This window comes from Ovis aries, chromosome 13 (assembly GCF_016772045.2).
Source record: "Ovis aries strain OAR_USU_Benz2616 breed Rambouillet chromosome 13, ARS-UI_Ramb_v3.0, whole genome shotgun sequence".
Taxonomy (NCBI): Eukaryota; Metazoa; Chordata; class Mammalia; order Artiodactyla; family Bovidae; genus Ovis; species Ovis aries.
In genome coordinates, this window is record NC_056066.1 from 17,163,319 (window position 1) to 17,179,814 (window position 16,496).

General features: G+C 39.7%; 1 protein-coding gene across 14 annotated transcripts in view; it reads left to right on the forward strand.

Annotated features, from left to right (window-relative positions):
* Positions 1-1,492: 1,492 nt before the first annotated feature.
* The window catches only part of ABI1 (abl interactor 1), an 86,063-nt gene continuing 71,059 nt past the window's right edge, over positions 1,493-16,496 (forward strand). For all 14 annotated transcript variants that reach the window (XM_004014201.5, XM_004014204.5, XM_004014203.5 and 11 more), the window contains exon 1: positions 1,493-1,648. In XM_004014201.5, coding sequence (XP_004014250.1) covers positions 1,532-1,648 — 117 coding nt within the window. In that variant the 5' untranslated portion in view covers positions 1,493-1,531. The remainder of the gene's footprint in view (positions 1,649-16,496) is intronic.

Consider the following 16,496-nt stretch of genomic DNA (forward strand, 5'->3'; position numbering starts at 1 on the left):
TGCCATCTTACCATCTCATCCTCTGTCATCTCCTTCTCCTCCTTCCCTTAATCTTTCCCAGCATCAGGGTCTTTTCAAATGTCAGCTCTCCACATCAGGTGGCCAAAGTACTGGAGTTACGTAGATAGCCAATGGGAATTTGCCGTGTAGCTCAGAAAACTCAAACAGGGGCTCTGTATCAACCTAGAGGTGTGGGATGGGGAGGGAGATGGGAGGGAGGTGCAAAAGGGACGGGAGATATGTATACCTATGGCTGATTCATGTTGAGGTTTGACAGAAAACAAAATTTTGTAAAGCAATTAACCTTCAATAAAAAATTAATTAACTAAAAAAAAGAATGTTATCGACAGCAGTAAGTTTAGTTATCTGACACTGATTAGTGTTGTTAGCACAGGATTGAAGTCAAAGGGGAGGAAGAAATGAATAAAGTTTTGGAGAGAGAAATTAATTATAAACGCAATAAGAGATCTTGGTGTTAAGGGGACTCCTTTTCAGTTTCACGTGTACAACACAGTGAATATTTTTAGATTATGTGTATCTGTTTGCTTTTAAATTGTGGGCCTTTAAAGGTACAGAGTAGGCTTCCCAGGTGGCACTAGCGATAAAGAACCCGCCTGCCAATGCAGGAGCCGTAAGAGATGGAGGTTGGATCCGTTGATAGGGAAGATCCCTGGAGGAGGGCATGGCAATCCACTCAAGTATTCTTGTCCGGACAATCCCATGGACTGAGGAACCTGGGGAGCGACTAAGCACGCATGCAAAGGTACAGATTATCCTTACTCAACTTGTGCCTGCAATGTTTACTTCATTGCTTGGTACAGAGCTGGCAATATCAAGTATTGACTAAATTTTAAGTGAATTGAGGGCAGCAGAAGTTTAGAGAGTAAAGCCTGAGTCTCGTTATCTCTAAAAAGATGGAGGAAATAAAGATTTGGAGTTCTCCATATTTAGTCCCTTTTAATCCTTGTCAGAATGATATCTGATTCCTAGTGAACCAAATTCTGCCAAGCTTCACAGCCTTCTCGGGGAACCCTGTTCTAGAGAATGAACTAGAATGAACTCGTTCATTCTCTAGAATCACCCTGTGGCGCCATCTCCAGGAGCTGTCAAGAAACTTGGGATTTAAACCTCCACCCTCTTTCCACGTTCTTTTATTACTCTCCTCCCGAGTCTTTTTCGGAGGCTCCCTGGACGCATGCGCCTTCGATGGGCAGCAAGCCAGTGAGAGACTACAATTCCCAGAAGGCCATGCCAAAGTGTGTGTGTTGGGGGTGGAAATCCCATGGTCCGGGGAAGAGGGAGGGAAAGGCAGGAAAGCTCGCGAGAGAACGAGCTTATGGCGCCTGCGCGAAGTGGGTGGAGGCGGGTGGAGAAAGTGAGGAGGAAGAGGAGGAGGTGCTGTCCCACAATACCAGGCGGGAGGGCGGGCAGGCGGCTTGTATCCGGGCTGTGAGGTGCTGGGAGCCTCCGCGGACCTTGCTGTTGCCTCTGTCTCTTTAACGCGAGAGGAAGCGATGCGGAGGGGTGGAAAATGGCAGAGCTGCAGATGTTACTAGAGGAGGAAATCCCGTCCGGCAAGAGAGCGCTGATTGAGAGTTACCAGAACCTGACCCGGGTAGCGGACTACTGTGAAAACAACTACATACAGGTGAGCCGCGCGGGCGGGCGGACGGGCGGGCGCTGCCGGCCGGGCCGAGGACCCGCCACCGGCCGGCCGAGTGACCAGCCCACTGGGCGGGGTGGGGAACTGCCTAACCCCACCGGCAACCCCAAAGCCTAAACCCAACCCCAAGCTCAGCCGGGGTAGATAGCGAGCGGCCGGCTTCGGGAAAGTCGGGCTGTGATACAGGAAGTGGCTGTGGTGGTTGAAACCCCAAGAAGCCGAGAGAGAAAATGGGCGAGGGATCCCGGAGCCGCGGCCGCCGCAGCCCGGCGCCCCGCTGCCCTCCTCCTCCTGCGCGGGCTCGGCCCCCAGGACCGCGCTGCTCTCCAGCCGCCTTCCACCCGCTGGGCTTCCGTCCCGGAGTCCCCCGCCGCCAGCCGAGGGTCTCGGAGCGGCCGACTGAGCGGAGAGCCGAGGGCCGGGACGAGGAGAGGCAGGAGCCGGAGGGGAAACGGGGGTGCATCGGGGGAGGGTGGGGTGGGGGCGATTATGTCAGTTTCAGCCCAGAGGGTGTGTCTTTTATTTATTTTTTTAAAAAATTGGTCATGAGTCACATCACATAGACCTCCCCGAGGAGAGGAGGAAGCGGGTGGGGAGCGAGGGAGGGCGTAGACAAGTTAACCTCCGAATTCCCTTTAATTGAAGGTTTGTAAATCTGCCTGCCTGGTGGTTTTCAAGTCGGTTTTTTTCCCCCTCTCATCAATTTCACTTCCGCCCCCACCACAATATATGCTAGAGATTGTTAGGGCTGTCGTTAGTGTAAAACACAAATTATCCTTAACTACTTGGAAAAATGGCTTGGATATTCTCTCTTCCCTAAAAGTTCTTGAACTGGTGGCTTCTTAAGTAAAAATAGAACGGTATAATCGCCGGTTGCTTTTTTTTTCCTGAGGTTTGTCTCTTTCCATCCTAAGTACATGTATAGAATGAATCTCCGAACTAGAACTGTTACGACAAATATGTTACTGTAAATTTATTAGAAAATTCTTGTCACTTTTCTATGACAGGGGTGGGTTGGTTGCTTTTAATGTTTGAAAGTGAATTATGTTGTGTGATAGTTTTAATTTGTAGATCTTTAGCTGCGTAAACTGAACAGTTCGCAGTAGAAGCAAATAAAAGTAGCAGAGTCCTTTGTATCAATATAATGGCACGAAAAACTCGCTTGTTAGTGGAAAGGCATGACCAAAACGTGCTTTGGAAGGCTGGGGTTATTGCAGTTGAGAACAAAAGTATTTATAGAAATTCATCCCATGTAGATTATCATTTTTAAGAACCAATCGTCTCTGTGTTGGCAAATACTTTTCCTCTTTATTTTTAGAAGGAGATACTGTTTTCAGAATATTTTGAATATTTCTCAATTCCCATATTAGTAACATTGTATTTTCAGTAGCACTACTAGGAATTCATCTCATACATTTTTTCAGGCTTTTATTTTAAAACTTCCACTGATAAACTTGTTGAGTGCTTGCCACAACTACTGTATTACTTGTTTTTGCAAACTTTATAATTGGCTTTTAAGAAAATATTCTTAAATCTAATAGGAATGTGAATATAGTTTTCAAATGGAAACGCTATCTTACGTTTAATCGATATTGAAAATAAACACATTTTATTCAGCTTCACATGAAGAAGTTGAAAATTGAGGTGAATCTCAGTTTGCTGCAGGTGTTAAAGATTTTGAAAGCCAAAGGAAGAGCACAGGAAGTTACATTACCCAAGTTCTAGAGAAGTCATTTCTTTGTAGAAGTCAGCAGACAGGCGCTTCATAAAGGGCTGGTTTCTTTCTGTTTTGCATGTTGGGAAATCTGACAAATATATGGTGTGGTAACTGCTACGTGTTGGCCACTGCAAACGTGTTTTAACTTGTCTGTTGACTGTTTCTTTTTCAGGTAGTTGTGTGCTGTTTTTTTGTTTTTTTTTTTCTTCCTTGACCCCTTTTCTTTTCCCTTCTTGCTACCATCATGTGATTTTGAAGCACTGTAAAATTTCATTAGATCTGTAAATAAATCATTCTGTTTCTCTTGTAGTCTTTTAAGCATGTTAGTACCGTGGTGCTAAGATGCACTGTCACTGGCCCCAAGTTGTTGTGTTTTGGTGATCCTCAACACAAGTGGGATACTCATAAGTACTTGCGGGGAGAGGGAAAGAATGAAATTCACAGGCAGCAGTGTTTATCTTTGTAGCTTTGGTCTCATGAAGATGGTCACTAGCTGCTTTCCCAGGAGGCTCAGACAGGCTCCAGAGATGACATGCACTTTGTGGAAGCTGATGTGGTGGTAGCTGATTTTGTGGTCTGCCGTGGTGCTGCGGAGAGGGGACAAATAGTACTGGAAATACCCGTTTGGATGTCTTTTGAGATCCCTCTGTATCCCTTCTGTGACTGATTGGGTGATGGCCAACACCCTGTGTAAACACAGTTTCACTTGGAGAAAGTATATGGTCATTTGTGTTTTGAGAATTTTTTTATACCCAAGGTGAGTTAAGTTATTGCCTGAATGATTTTTATCCTGAGAATTTAGTTTTGATTTTGTTTCTTTCCTACACTTTGGAAGTACAGTTCTGGTAAGGTGTTTAGCAGGCAAGTTCTTTTGGCTGTAGTGCAGTTGAGTCCTTGAGCACTTTGTTAGCTCTTTTGATCCTGTTGACTTTATTAAATTTTATTATTAATAGCAAAACTCCTCAGAAGAGTTCACTATCTTTTAAAAAGGACAGGGCTTTTGAATTTCTTAGGGGACAGTAGTATTCAAAATAGAAAGTGTATTTTGTTTAGACATAAAGAAAAATCTTTGCCTTTGCTACCTTAGTTTGAATTTTCTGGTGGTTATGTCAAGGACAGTCACTGTTCAACTCGAATTCATTTGTTCTGGCCAGTTCTCTGCACTCCACTTCAGGGTCCATACTGCCTTTATCATAGGGACTCTGGGGGAGTAGGAAGGAGATACAAGTGAAAAGGAGCAGAAACTGCTCACGAAAGATCTCTCAGCATAGGTTGAGTAAGGACAGAAAAGTCTTCCTTACCTCTTAACTTTTTAATTTTTTCCTCTGGAATCCCCCCCATAGGGGCTTTTGGGTCAACAAGTATATCCTGAAGTCTGGGAGGATGAGGGGATACCATCAGTGAGCTGCTTACTTTAGCTTGATTTCCTGTACCTGTGATGTTTGTATTCATTTGCTCATTAGACTCATAATCTTGGAAGGCAGGTAATTTTTTGAGTGGGAGCACTTTGGAGTAGGTAAAAATTGACTCTTTTGGTACTCTATAGTTTGTTCCAGTTTATAAAGTGATGTCTCTTAGGTATTACAGTAATTCTATGATCTTTTTCTTTCTCCTTCCCTTTCTTTTTCAAACAAATGAGCAATCTGAGGTTCTGAGACATTGAATACCTAGCCTAAAGTTCCATATCATGTATGAGATAGCGCCTGGAATCAAACCCAGATTTTCTGATTCTGCATCCTAAGTGGATAAAAAGAATGTATGAAGAGGGTAATAGAAAAGGGAAGAGTAAGACACCTGCTTCTGCTTATTGAGTGCCTACTCTGTCACAGTGTTTGCTGGTAGATTTGTATTATCTTTAATCCTTGCAAAAACTCCGTGATAGACAGTATTCTCTTACAGATGAAGAAATTAGGACTCGGAAAACATAAGTCAATTTTTATTTTATCATACAGTTAGGGATTGGCAGTCAGGATTTCTCTGTAACTCTAACAGGCTCTAAAAGCCGTACTCTATCCACATCACACTGTCTACAGATGTGAATGAGTCCAGAAATGTCATGAAATAAACAGATTCTTGTGAGTTGTGTCTGGGATCCTCACAACTATTTTACTGTTTCCTCTGAGTTCCAAGTTGTACTATAAGAACAGGTATGTTTGTAACTTGGGAACTTGCCTGAATCACAAAATATAGTAGCTCTGGCACTTGAAGTATTGAATTATAGGAGTTGTAGGCTAGTTTTTCACTGAGCTCACTGGTCCCTTTTCCTTACTTGTGTGTTTTTGCCTTTTCCTCTTCTGAATCAGCTTTGCAACTGTGATAAGGAAATTTTTAGGAAAATTAGTAGACGTTAACAAAACAAAAAACTTCTTGAAATATTTGGAGTAGTTCTGATTTCCACACAAATTGTGTTCAGGCAAAGACAGTCAGAATGATTGCAGAGATGAGGACAGGTTAGAAATGGTAGAAATCTTAATTGCACGTGAAAGTTTGAGTAAAACAGTTATTTGAAAAATTAGAGAAATTGGAGATGTAGTTTGGAAATCTATAATACATGAGTTAAACAAGGTTTAGTAATGCACAACATGGTGATTCTAGTTAATATTGTGTAATTGCTAGGAGTGTAAATCTTTAAAGTTCTTGGTATAAGAAAGAAAAATTGTAAATTTGTGTGGTGATGGTTAACTGGACTTACTGTGGTGATCATTTTGCAGTATATACAAATAATAGTGAATTATTGTACACCTGAAACTAGTAGTGTTATATCTCAATAAAGAGAATGGAATTTTAGATAATTTTATGGAGGTTCCTCAGTTAATCGTTAGATTGACCCATATCGTGTCAAAACATTCATTGAACATTAACGGCAACCCACTCCGGTATTCTTGCTTTGAGAATCCGGTGGACGGAGAAGTCCATGAAGTCGCAAGGAGTTGGACATGACCGAGCAACTAACACAGTGCTGCCATTAAACAGGCAGAATCTGACCTTGCACGTTAGGTCTTAATGAAAGTCCGTTCATAAGAGTGGAGTTTTGTACCAGTTCTTACTGATGCTCTCAAGAGTACTGAATATTCTTTAGGGCTGTATATCATTTGAATGTTTGTATTAAAACAAACATCTTTTTTTCATTTTGTAACTACAGTACCACTAAGTGGTTTTTTTTTTTTTTTTTTAAGATTGTTGAAATAATCCCTTCAAATAAGAACACTTTTCTAATTCCTGTTCTGTGTGTCTGCTTTCCCCAGTTGGTTCTGATAGGTGGTGAATGCTAATACTCCTTAAAGTAGAAAAGAGATGTTTGGGGCATTTGAGTTCTGATCAGTGCTATTTATTTATTTGTTGACATATAGGATCTTAGTTCCCTGAAGAGGGATCTGCAGTGGAAGCATAGTCTTAAGCACTGGTTGGCTGGGGAAGTCCCTCTAGGGCTGTTTAGGATAGATAACTCTGTTTATCTTAGGTTAAATTATATTCTAGGAATTAGACATTTGTGAGTTAGGAGACAAGAATGTATTAGCCAGAGAGGAAGATGCTAATATTGGGACAAGAGGTTGAGTCAAATATTAGTAGAGACATAGACTGTAATTCCATGAAAATAGTGGTAGTACAGAAAATAAGGTAAAAGTCATAGTTAAAAGCTAATTTGGGAGCATTTGAAAAGTTTGAACTTGGGGGGAGCTGTGTATTTCTTCTAATGCCCTTTAGTGTTGATTATAACTTTTACGGAAGTTATGGCTTGGTTTTTGAAGAGTAATAGTCAAGCCCTGGAACTAAAAACTTTTTAGACCTTACTACTTATTTAGTAAGACATCATGCTAAAAATAAGGGACTCTTTTTAAAGTACAAAATTAAGATAAGGCATTTGGAAAATGGTGATTACTGCATGTTGTTTTTAAAGCAAATAGCTGACACATACTTTAATTCCATAGAAAGGAGACTTGAAAAGGTTTTTAAAGTACCCAAATAGGTACACTTAACTAATTTACCAGTTTTCTTCATTTACAAAATGAAATTTTCTGAGATATAGTTGGTAGTGAACTAGTATCTGTGGAAAAAACCGAAAATCAAAGCATCCTAAGGAGCGTTATGTGTGTTTGGTGCGTAGGCTTAGTTGCTCCATGGCGTGTGGGATCTTCCTGAATCGGGGTTCAAACTCACATCTCCTGCGTTGGCAGGTGGAGTCATTATCACTGAGCTACCGGGGAAGCCCCGAAGTCTTATTTTACTAATTTTTAGCATAGTAATTAAAACTCATTTTTTTTAAAAATTTTTTTAAATTTTAATATCTTTAATTCTTACATGCGTTCCCAAACATAACTCATGGAGAATTTCAAATGTACTAAAAAATAATATTATAATGATACCCCACATGTTCATCATCTGGCTTTAATGATTGCCAGCTCATGGCCATCTATCATCTTCTCCTGTCTCTTTACTGTTCTGGTAAAGTCCATCCTTGACATATCATCGCATCCATAAATATTTTAGTATGTATCTCTACAAGATAAAAGTCTTACTAAATCTACTGCACAACTGCTATATGTGGGGGAAAAGATAATGAATGGTACTATAATTTATTTATGACAGTAAGGAGTAGAGAGCTTTAAAATTTTTAATATATTTAAAATTTACAACCAGTTTTGTTAGTAACTTCTGCCATAGATTGATTAGAATATAGCTATATTATTTGCTTCATAATGCAGTTTTAGAAATTGAGCTATAAATCATATAGTATAAAACCAGCAATTTTAAAGTATACAGGTCAGTGGTATTTAGTACACTCAGTGTTATGCAGCCACTGCCTTGATGTATTCTAAAACATTTTCACTGCTCCTCAGAAAAGCCTGAGACTGTTAAGCAGTTTTGTCCCCATCTCAACCACCCTGCCCCCAGCACTTGGGATCCACCAGTTTGCCTTGTGTCTATTAATTTACTTATTCTATGTATTCCATATGAACAGAATTATACAATATGTGGCCTTTTGTGTCTCTTTGACTTGTATTAGGAGTAATATTTTCAAGCTTGGTCCATTCACTTGGTAGCATGTGTTCGTACTGTGTTCCTTTTCATGGCTGAGTGATGCTCTGGTGTATGTATATTATGCCACATTCTGTTTATTCATCTCTTGGCGCCTCCATTATGCCTCCCTGGCACCTCCTTACCCAACTGCCGCCACTGATCAATCTGTACCACGTCCTGTTGATTCTTCCTGTTAAATATCTCTTTAAATTAGTCTTTTCTTTCTCTATTGTACTACCCTAGTGTAAAGCTTAGACAACTGCTCTAGCTGCTGTCTTTACATTACCACATATCCCCTCTGATCACATCCCCATTATTCACACTGTGGCTTGACTGGCACTTTCAAAATGGAAATCTGATCATGTCACTCCCCTGCTTAAAAGTTAGTCAGTGATTCTTCATAAATATGCAGTCTCTCAGTGAGGCCTATCAGGCCATTTATGATATAGCTCCTGTCTTTCTAGTCTTGCTACATTCATCCTATTGCTCTGTCTTACCAGTCATAACGCCCTTTCAGTTGTTTGAAATTTCATTCTTCTCTACCTTTGCAAATGGTGTTCTCTAACTAGAAAACTTGTTCCTCTTGGTCTAAATGTCACTTATGTGTCAGGCCTTGTAGTTTAGGTGCATTCATTTATCATTCTTCATTTGATCAAAATCTTTTGAGTACCTTCCAGGTACCACAGATGAAATAGTAAGTGAGGCCAAGTTCCTACCCTTAGAAAGTTTTCATTATAGAGGGGAGGGGACAGAGCATTCCCCCTCTTCCCCCCGCCCCCCAAAAAAACATAAAACAAAGACTTTCACATAGAGAGAAGTGCTGTTTGGAAAGTTAAATAGGGTGACAGGATGCAGAAACCTGGTATTGGGCAGGAGGAAGTGATGCTCTCTGGAGGTGACCTTTGAAATGAGACCTGGAGGATAGGGCATCTTCCCCGTGAGGATCTAGGAAAAAGGCAAGTTCAGACGCTCTGAGATGGGAAAAATCTTTCTAAGGGTTATGTGTACAGGGTGGTGAGAAGGAGACTGGTGGGAGAGGTCAGAGAGATTGTCAGGGGTCAGATCACATGTAGGCCTTGAAAAGCAGTTGGATTTTATTCCAGGAGTGATGGGATTATCATTGCAGTACTTAAATTTACTTTTTGAAAGAATCATTCAGGCTACTGAGTGGAAAACATACTGAAGGGAAAGCAAGAGCAAAGTTTCCAGGAGGAAGGGTATTATTACACTAGTCCGGGCAAAGAATGAGAATTGCTTGTACTTTGCTATGGGGTGAGGAATTCAGGGGAGAGGTTGGCCATTTTTAAGGCAGCGCTGAGCAGGGCTTCCTGATGGATTGACTGTGCAGTATGAGGGAAGGAGGGCTTGCAGGGTGGCTCCTAGCCGGAATTGCTTTCCTGCCTGTGTCAGTGGGTGGCTGCACATGGGTGGGGGCTGTCAGGGGTGCTCTTTGTGGATGTGTGTTCAGTCCGCATCGGATTTGACAGTGAAGTAGACAGGCTAGGTAGATAGTCCTTCTGGAGTTTGAGGAGGAGTCAGAGTTAGAGATCCACATTTAGGAGTCATCACAGAATAGATTACCACTGCCTCAGAGAACTATAATGTGAGCCACATACCTAATTTAAAATTTTTATGATAGCCATATTAAAGTATAAAGAAATAGGTTCAAATTAATTTTAATAACATTGTATTTATTCAGTGCATCCAAAATACAATTATTTCAGTAAGTAATCAACACAGTTTGTTAATGAGATATTTTCATTCTTTTTAAAGTACCAAGTCTTTGGAATTTGATGTGTATTTTCTACTTGGAGCACGTCTTAGTTGTGAAGTAGATAGTGAAAAACCAGGACGATTAGTGAACGGGAAGTCCTGTGAAATCTAAGGATTGTTGAAATTGAGGTGCTAGAGCAAGTGAACTGCAGAGATAGAAGAAGAAATTGGATGTTCAGACTACAGGATTTTTTAAAAATCTAGATTTTTGAAAATGGTGTAAATACTGGTGATGACCATGAGGTGTTTTGACAGTGATGAAGAAAAAAATGTTTTAGTTCAGGAAGTCTGGAGACTGAGAGGCCAGGGTTTGGGGTGGATTATCTGAGTGAATGTTGACATCACTAAGAATAATGATAGGAATGGTGATGAATTAGTGAGTCCTTAGCAAAAGAGGGAGTGATGAGGATGTTGGTAGATGACAGTAATGAGGTTACTTTCGTAGAGACCTCTTCCCTGCGAGCTCAGTTTATACTCCGTTCCGTGCTCCCATAGAATCCAATGTGTTTCCTCTGTGTACTCATTACATCTGTTTGACACAATGCCAATCTCCAAGAAAGCAGGTTTACCAGGTTTGTCTTGTTCATTCCCATATCTCCAGTGCCTGCCCATTGCCTGGTATATAAGCTCTGGAAAGTTTACATGGACTGTTCAAGGAGTCTGGAAGGTTAGTTTTCATCCTCACTCTATCACGAATTAGTTGTATTTTAACCAGCCTTTAACTCTTCTGTTGTTGGTCTTTAGTCACTAAGTTGTGTCTGACTCTTTGCAACCCCATGGACTGACTCTTTGCAACCCACTAGGCTCCTCTGTCCATGGGATTTCCCAGGCAAGAATACTGGAGTGGATTGCCATTTCCTTCTAACTCTTATCTTCTGTAAAAGGACACGTTCAAACTAGATTATGTCCAATTGCAGTTCTGATGGTTTTTATTAGTTTGCTTCTGACTTTTTAGTCTTGTAATTCCAGTGCTTTTTATTCGTTTGTTTTTGAGTTATTTCTTCAGTTTCCTCTAAAAAACCCTCCAATTTACTTCCACTTATTCCTTCTGTTTTGTATGTTGAAATGTTTACTTTGTCATAACTAAGATAGCAAGACATTGAATAAATAAGTTCAGTCTTACTGAAGAGAGAAAATATAAATGAGATTGTATTAAATTAGAACATCTTTGTCTTTATCTCTTCACAGTATAGATCAACCGTACCGAAATGTAAAGGTCTCAGGACTCCTTTATACTCCTAAAAAAAGCCAAGGACTCTAGAGAACGTTTTTTAGATGGGTTATATTTATCAGTATGTACTGTATCAAAAATTAAAATGGAGAAATTTAAAACATTTATTAATTTGTTTAAAATAACAGAATGGGTTTTAACATAAATAATATAAATAGTAATTTTTTGAAAAATATCCATAGGTTTCCAAAACAAAAGTTTGAAAAGAGTGGCATAGTTTTATGACTTCAAATCTCTTTAGTGTGTGGCTGGAAGACAACTAAATTCTCGTACCTACTTCCACATTCAGCCTATTGTGATACTTTATTTTGGTTGAAGTATATGGGAAAAATCTGGCTTCATACAGTTATGTAGTTTGAAAGAGAGAAGTATTTTAGTAGTCCATGTATAACTATGGGTAATTTTGTTTGATATTGTATCGAAACTCAGATAGTAGTTCTTAACGGTTTGTTGCAGTGTGGACTCTGAAACAGTGTCAACATTTTATACTCCAGTACATTAAAAATTATTGCATGGGTCATTTGGATGGAAAATATTTGTTCATTTAGTTATGTGGATCCTTCTGAATGTTGACCCATTGCATTACAGGATATTAAAAAAAAAATCACATTAATATCACTGCAGATCTTCATGAGTCTTAAGTATTGAAAAGCTTCCAAGCTCACATTGGTGGATTAAAGGTTTCCAAAATTCTATTGTTTACTTGAAAGCTCGGATTTTCCTGTTGGCAACAAATATTGCTGAACAAAACAAACAAAAATTTTCCTTGAAATGATAGGCTTACTTCATTCACTTTAAGGAGGATGTCTTCCAAATGTCCAGTCTGATTAACCGTAGTTTGTCAGTTGTTTTTTGAGGTAACACGTAGTTTTTGAAGTTGTTTTTTGAAGTTCCATGGAAAAATGACTTATTTAGCTTGCACAAGTGCTTTTTCCTATTATACTTAGAATGCAGCAGAATTATTTTAAAGTATTTTTCCTTTTGTCACACAGAATATTGAAAGACATCTTGTCAGAAGAAAAGGCAAATAGCGTTAGTATTACTATGAAAACAATAGTTTTGACCTTGTGAATCTCCTGAAAAGGTGTGAGGGATCCTCAGTAGCCTGCAGATCACACTTGGAGAAACTGATATGAATAGTTGGTTTAGTAGGCTTAACATCTTCCATTTAAGGTAATGCTGGGAGTCTGAATTTTAAATATCACTGTATAGCCCTGTCTGTAGTGGACATCTCTGACTTAAAGCTTGTGCAGTACCTCATAAAAACTTTAAAGTTCCTTCTGCAGGAATTCTGTTAATACAGCCATATTCTATGTTAATCATTTTTGATAGTTTCTTATATTCTGGGTGTTAGTTTTCCTCTGTATATTTTACCTTTCAGCAGTAATTTCCAAATAGTTTTAGTTTCATATATCTGTTTCCTCCAAATCTTACCCATGCTAAAAGTTTGGTAATTTGTTCGAATAAATTTATTTGATTAATAGGAGGTTGTTTATATTATATGCTTTTTATGGAGTAATATGAAACACTGGTCTTAAATTGTTTATAGTAATCATTTAATTTTTTTCTAATTTGAGTATGTTCCTTCCAAATTAGGTTTGAAGTAAGCTGTTGTTGATATCACCTATGGTGCATATGTCCCTTTTCTGTACTGATTTATTTATGTCTTAAAAAAGGAAACCCAACTGAAGTGGGAGAAAAAGTAAAACAACAATGACTGGCTTTTTGTTTTGTTTCAGCTCTTTCTCTGTTTTTTTCCTCTTAGGTTTTTTTTATACTTTAAAAAAAAACACTTTGGATTAATCCATTTCTCTTTCATAAAGGTTGAGAAATCTTTTTGTTTTCAGCTCCATGTTTCATTACAATTAATAATTAATCATATTCAGAGCTTGCTTATGGAGACAGACTGGTGATACTCCCATTCTTTCCGAATAATCAGAGAATGCTATAAAAATCCTAAAGCACACAGGCAGATTTTTACAAGTTTCTAAGTTTGGAACCATAGGAATGCCCAGTAAAATGAAAGATGCATAATTATATGTAATGTACTTCATTGTATTACAGAATATATTAATTTGTCCCCTATTCACTTATTCAGCAGTTTTTGACTGCCTGTTGTGCCCTGAGTGTATTTTGTGAATCAGATATAATCTCCGCCTCCCTCACTAATCAAATCACATACTGTAATAAATTTTATCTGCGGTAACACATGTTGACTTGAGAGTGTCCTGTCAGGTGGCTCCACCTAGCCTGGCAAACCAAGGAAGTAACGCTGGGATGGAGATCTGAAGGGTGACCATATTGATAGTTAACCAAGAAGCTGTGAGGGAAGGAACAGTGCTGTCCCTGCCAGAGGGATCCAGGAGCATTATATGTGCAGGCCCAAAGGTGAGGGAAAGCAGGATGATTTTGAATGAGTTATTACTATAAACCCTTGTGCTCTAGAGTATAGTGAGCAGAGAGAGGACAGTGATCTGAGAGGAGTTAGGTGAGGACCAGATCATTAAGGTTTTATAGGCTGTCTTAAGGGTGTTGGTCTTTTTTTTCTGAAGCTGATAAGAAGACATTGAGAATTTTAAGCAATGGGATGACATTATCATTTTTACTTTTTAAAGATGACTCTTGTTTAGAGTGGAGAACAGATTGGAAGGAGGCTGGAATACGTATGGATTGGAAGGAGCTCGAGAGGAGATGGGGGGAGGCTGGTCTTGCGTGATGGTAGTGAGTGGTGGTGAATTATCTGAACTTTCTAGTGCCTGGAATCGTTATGATAGGCTGTGACTACTTATTTTTCTTTGCTAGAAGGAAGAGTGTTTGAGGCTGTAGAGCTGTATTAAAAATAACTCAACAAATAGTTGTTTCATGCTCAACAAATAGTTAATAATTGCATACTCTGTAAAAGACTCTTCGCTAGGTGTTTTGATGTCAGTATTATATGTAGTATAGTTATGTGAAAAATCATTGAACCATAGCTTATAAAGCCTTAAATTTAGGGAAGAGGAAACATTCTGTATGGAAGAAAATTGTTGCTTTTGAAAGGTTTTTGATTTTAGTTTTGGCATTCAGTAGAATTTTGCTTATGCAAAGAACAAATGTCAGGCAGCATTTTTTTTTTTTAAGAAGCATCTAGGTAAGAAAAGATTCCTGTAAAAGATTCTGATAATTCAGTTGTAGTCGAAGCAGAACCGAAAGTTCCCCTTCCTTCCTTCTTCCCATTTGCCTGCTCACCCCCTCCTCCCCACCGCTGTCAGTTTGTTTTGTATCCTTCCACTTTTTGCTCAGAGGATGAGGATGCAGAGTGACCAGGTAGAGGACGGTTGCATCTGTCCACACATAAAGGGTATTTCTTGAATTGAGATAGCTGTAGTTAAGAGAGAAAAGGACGGAATAGGTGCCAGAAGAATCAGGAAGCCTGGTAAAGGGGATACGATTGATAGGAAAGGGAGAACTCAGAGATGACTTATTTTACCTGGAACCGTTCTTCTCCAGCATAAAGCTAGTACGCCCACAGAAAGTAATTTGCAGTCACAGAAGTGAATCTATAGACCTTCTCTTTTTCAGCTGTTAGTACACAGTTGGTTCCACCACACTCCAGCTTTTACTCCTCCACAGTTGAATTGATTGGCAGAGCAGTGGGTTGGAGAATAGGAATATGGCTTGATGTTAGCTGGCAGCGTGGGCAGCAGGGGAGCAGGAGAGAGGAATGGGAGGGACCCTGAGTTCTCCCTGGCTGTGTACTGTTGGGTCAGGGGGCGAGGGGCAAGTTTCTCCTTCTGATGTTAACTGATGTTCTGTCATAATCTCCTGTGTTATAGATTGCTGCATTTTTAGACACTTAGAATCTTGTGTGTGTGTGTGTGTGTGTGTGTGTGTGTATCTTCAAAATATGTGCGACTTACACGTGGATTGAGAACTGTCCCTTTTAGAAAGGATCTTGGAGAGAGAATTTTGAGGAACAGAGCAGTGTTTGGGGGTTTCAGGGAAGTTTGAATGCCTCATAGCGTGAGTTTGTCTGAGTCATGAGTAACACGGAAGGGGAGGTTGACAAGCGAGGGGTCTAGGTGGTAAGTACAGAATGCGCACCAGGGCACGTTTGAAAGAGCTGAAAGTTGTTTGATTTTGCTAGTGTCAGTTGCCAGGAAGGGTAGTGGGGTAGATGAAGGCTTGGTCAAAAATATCCCTCAACTACTGTCCTTAAACTGTAGAAAACCAGTGTAGTGTTTCCCACCTTGGAAAACAGAGAAACCACATTTTAAATGTAAGGTAACATTGCTAAGGTGAAATTGTGCTTTTGCTTTGTCCTGATATATACTCTGTTCTTTTGTGTGGACACATTTGGTATAATCAACAGATGTCATTCAAAAATGGGTAAATGCAGCAGAGATGAATTATAGGTCTGAATAAATCACTTTTGTATCAACCATATGTCATAACTTGGGGACTCCTTGCATTAGTGGGCTTATTATTTGTATTTAATAATGTGGAATATAGAGCCACCTTATCTCCAGTTTAGTGGTGCATTTCTTTCACACTCATCCGTACTCTCCCTACTCCTCCTGCCTCACTCTCCACCCTACCACACTCCAACTGCCCGCCAAAAAGAGAAGAAAGGCAGGCAGGGAGCATGGTACTGTCTGTATGAAACCCTGCCACTCTCAGGATTTTTGTTTGTTTTTTGGGCTAAGAGGTAGGGTGTGTAAGGTGAGAGGAATAAATGATATGTTTACATCACAGAGAAAAATTATAATAAAGCTTTCCTTTTACAGTCAGGCTGAAGTCTTAGGAAAAAAATTTAGTTTCACCAAAATGTTTTGACCTCACGAATACTGTAAATCATGTAGTGATCTTGTTTCTCTGCAGACTTGTGGAGATCAGAGCCAGACTTATGGCTCCAGTTTATCATGTAGTTCTCTGTGGTCTCTGTGATCTGTGTATTAGGGTCCTGCCTTTATCTTCTGTATTATTGGGTATCCTGATTTTTATCTTGTATATTTTCCTGTCTTAATAGCTAATGGTCCTACCCCTAGGCCAATTGTAATCTTTTTAGAGGGAACGTAGGGATTAGGTTGGGTCTAGGGCTCTGGAATTTTTTT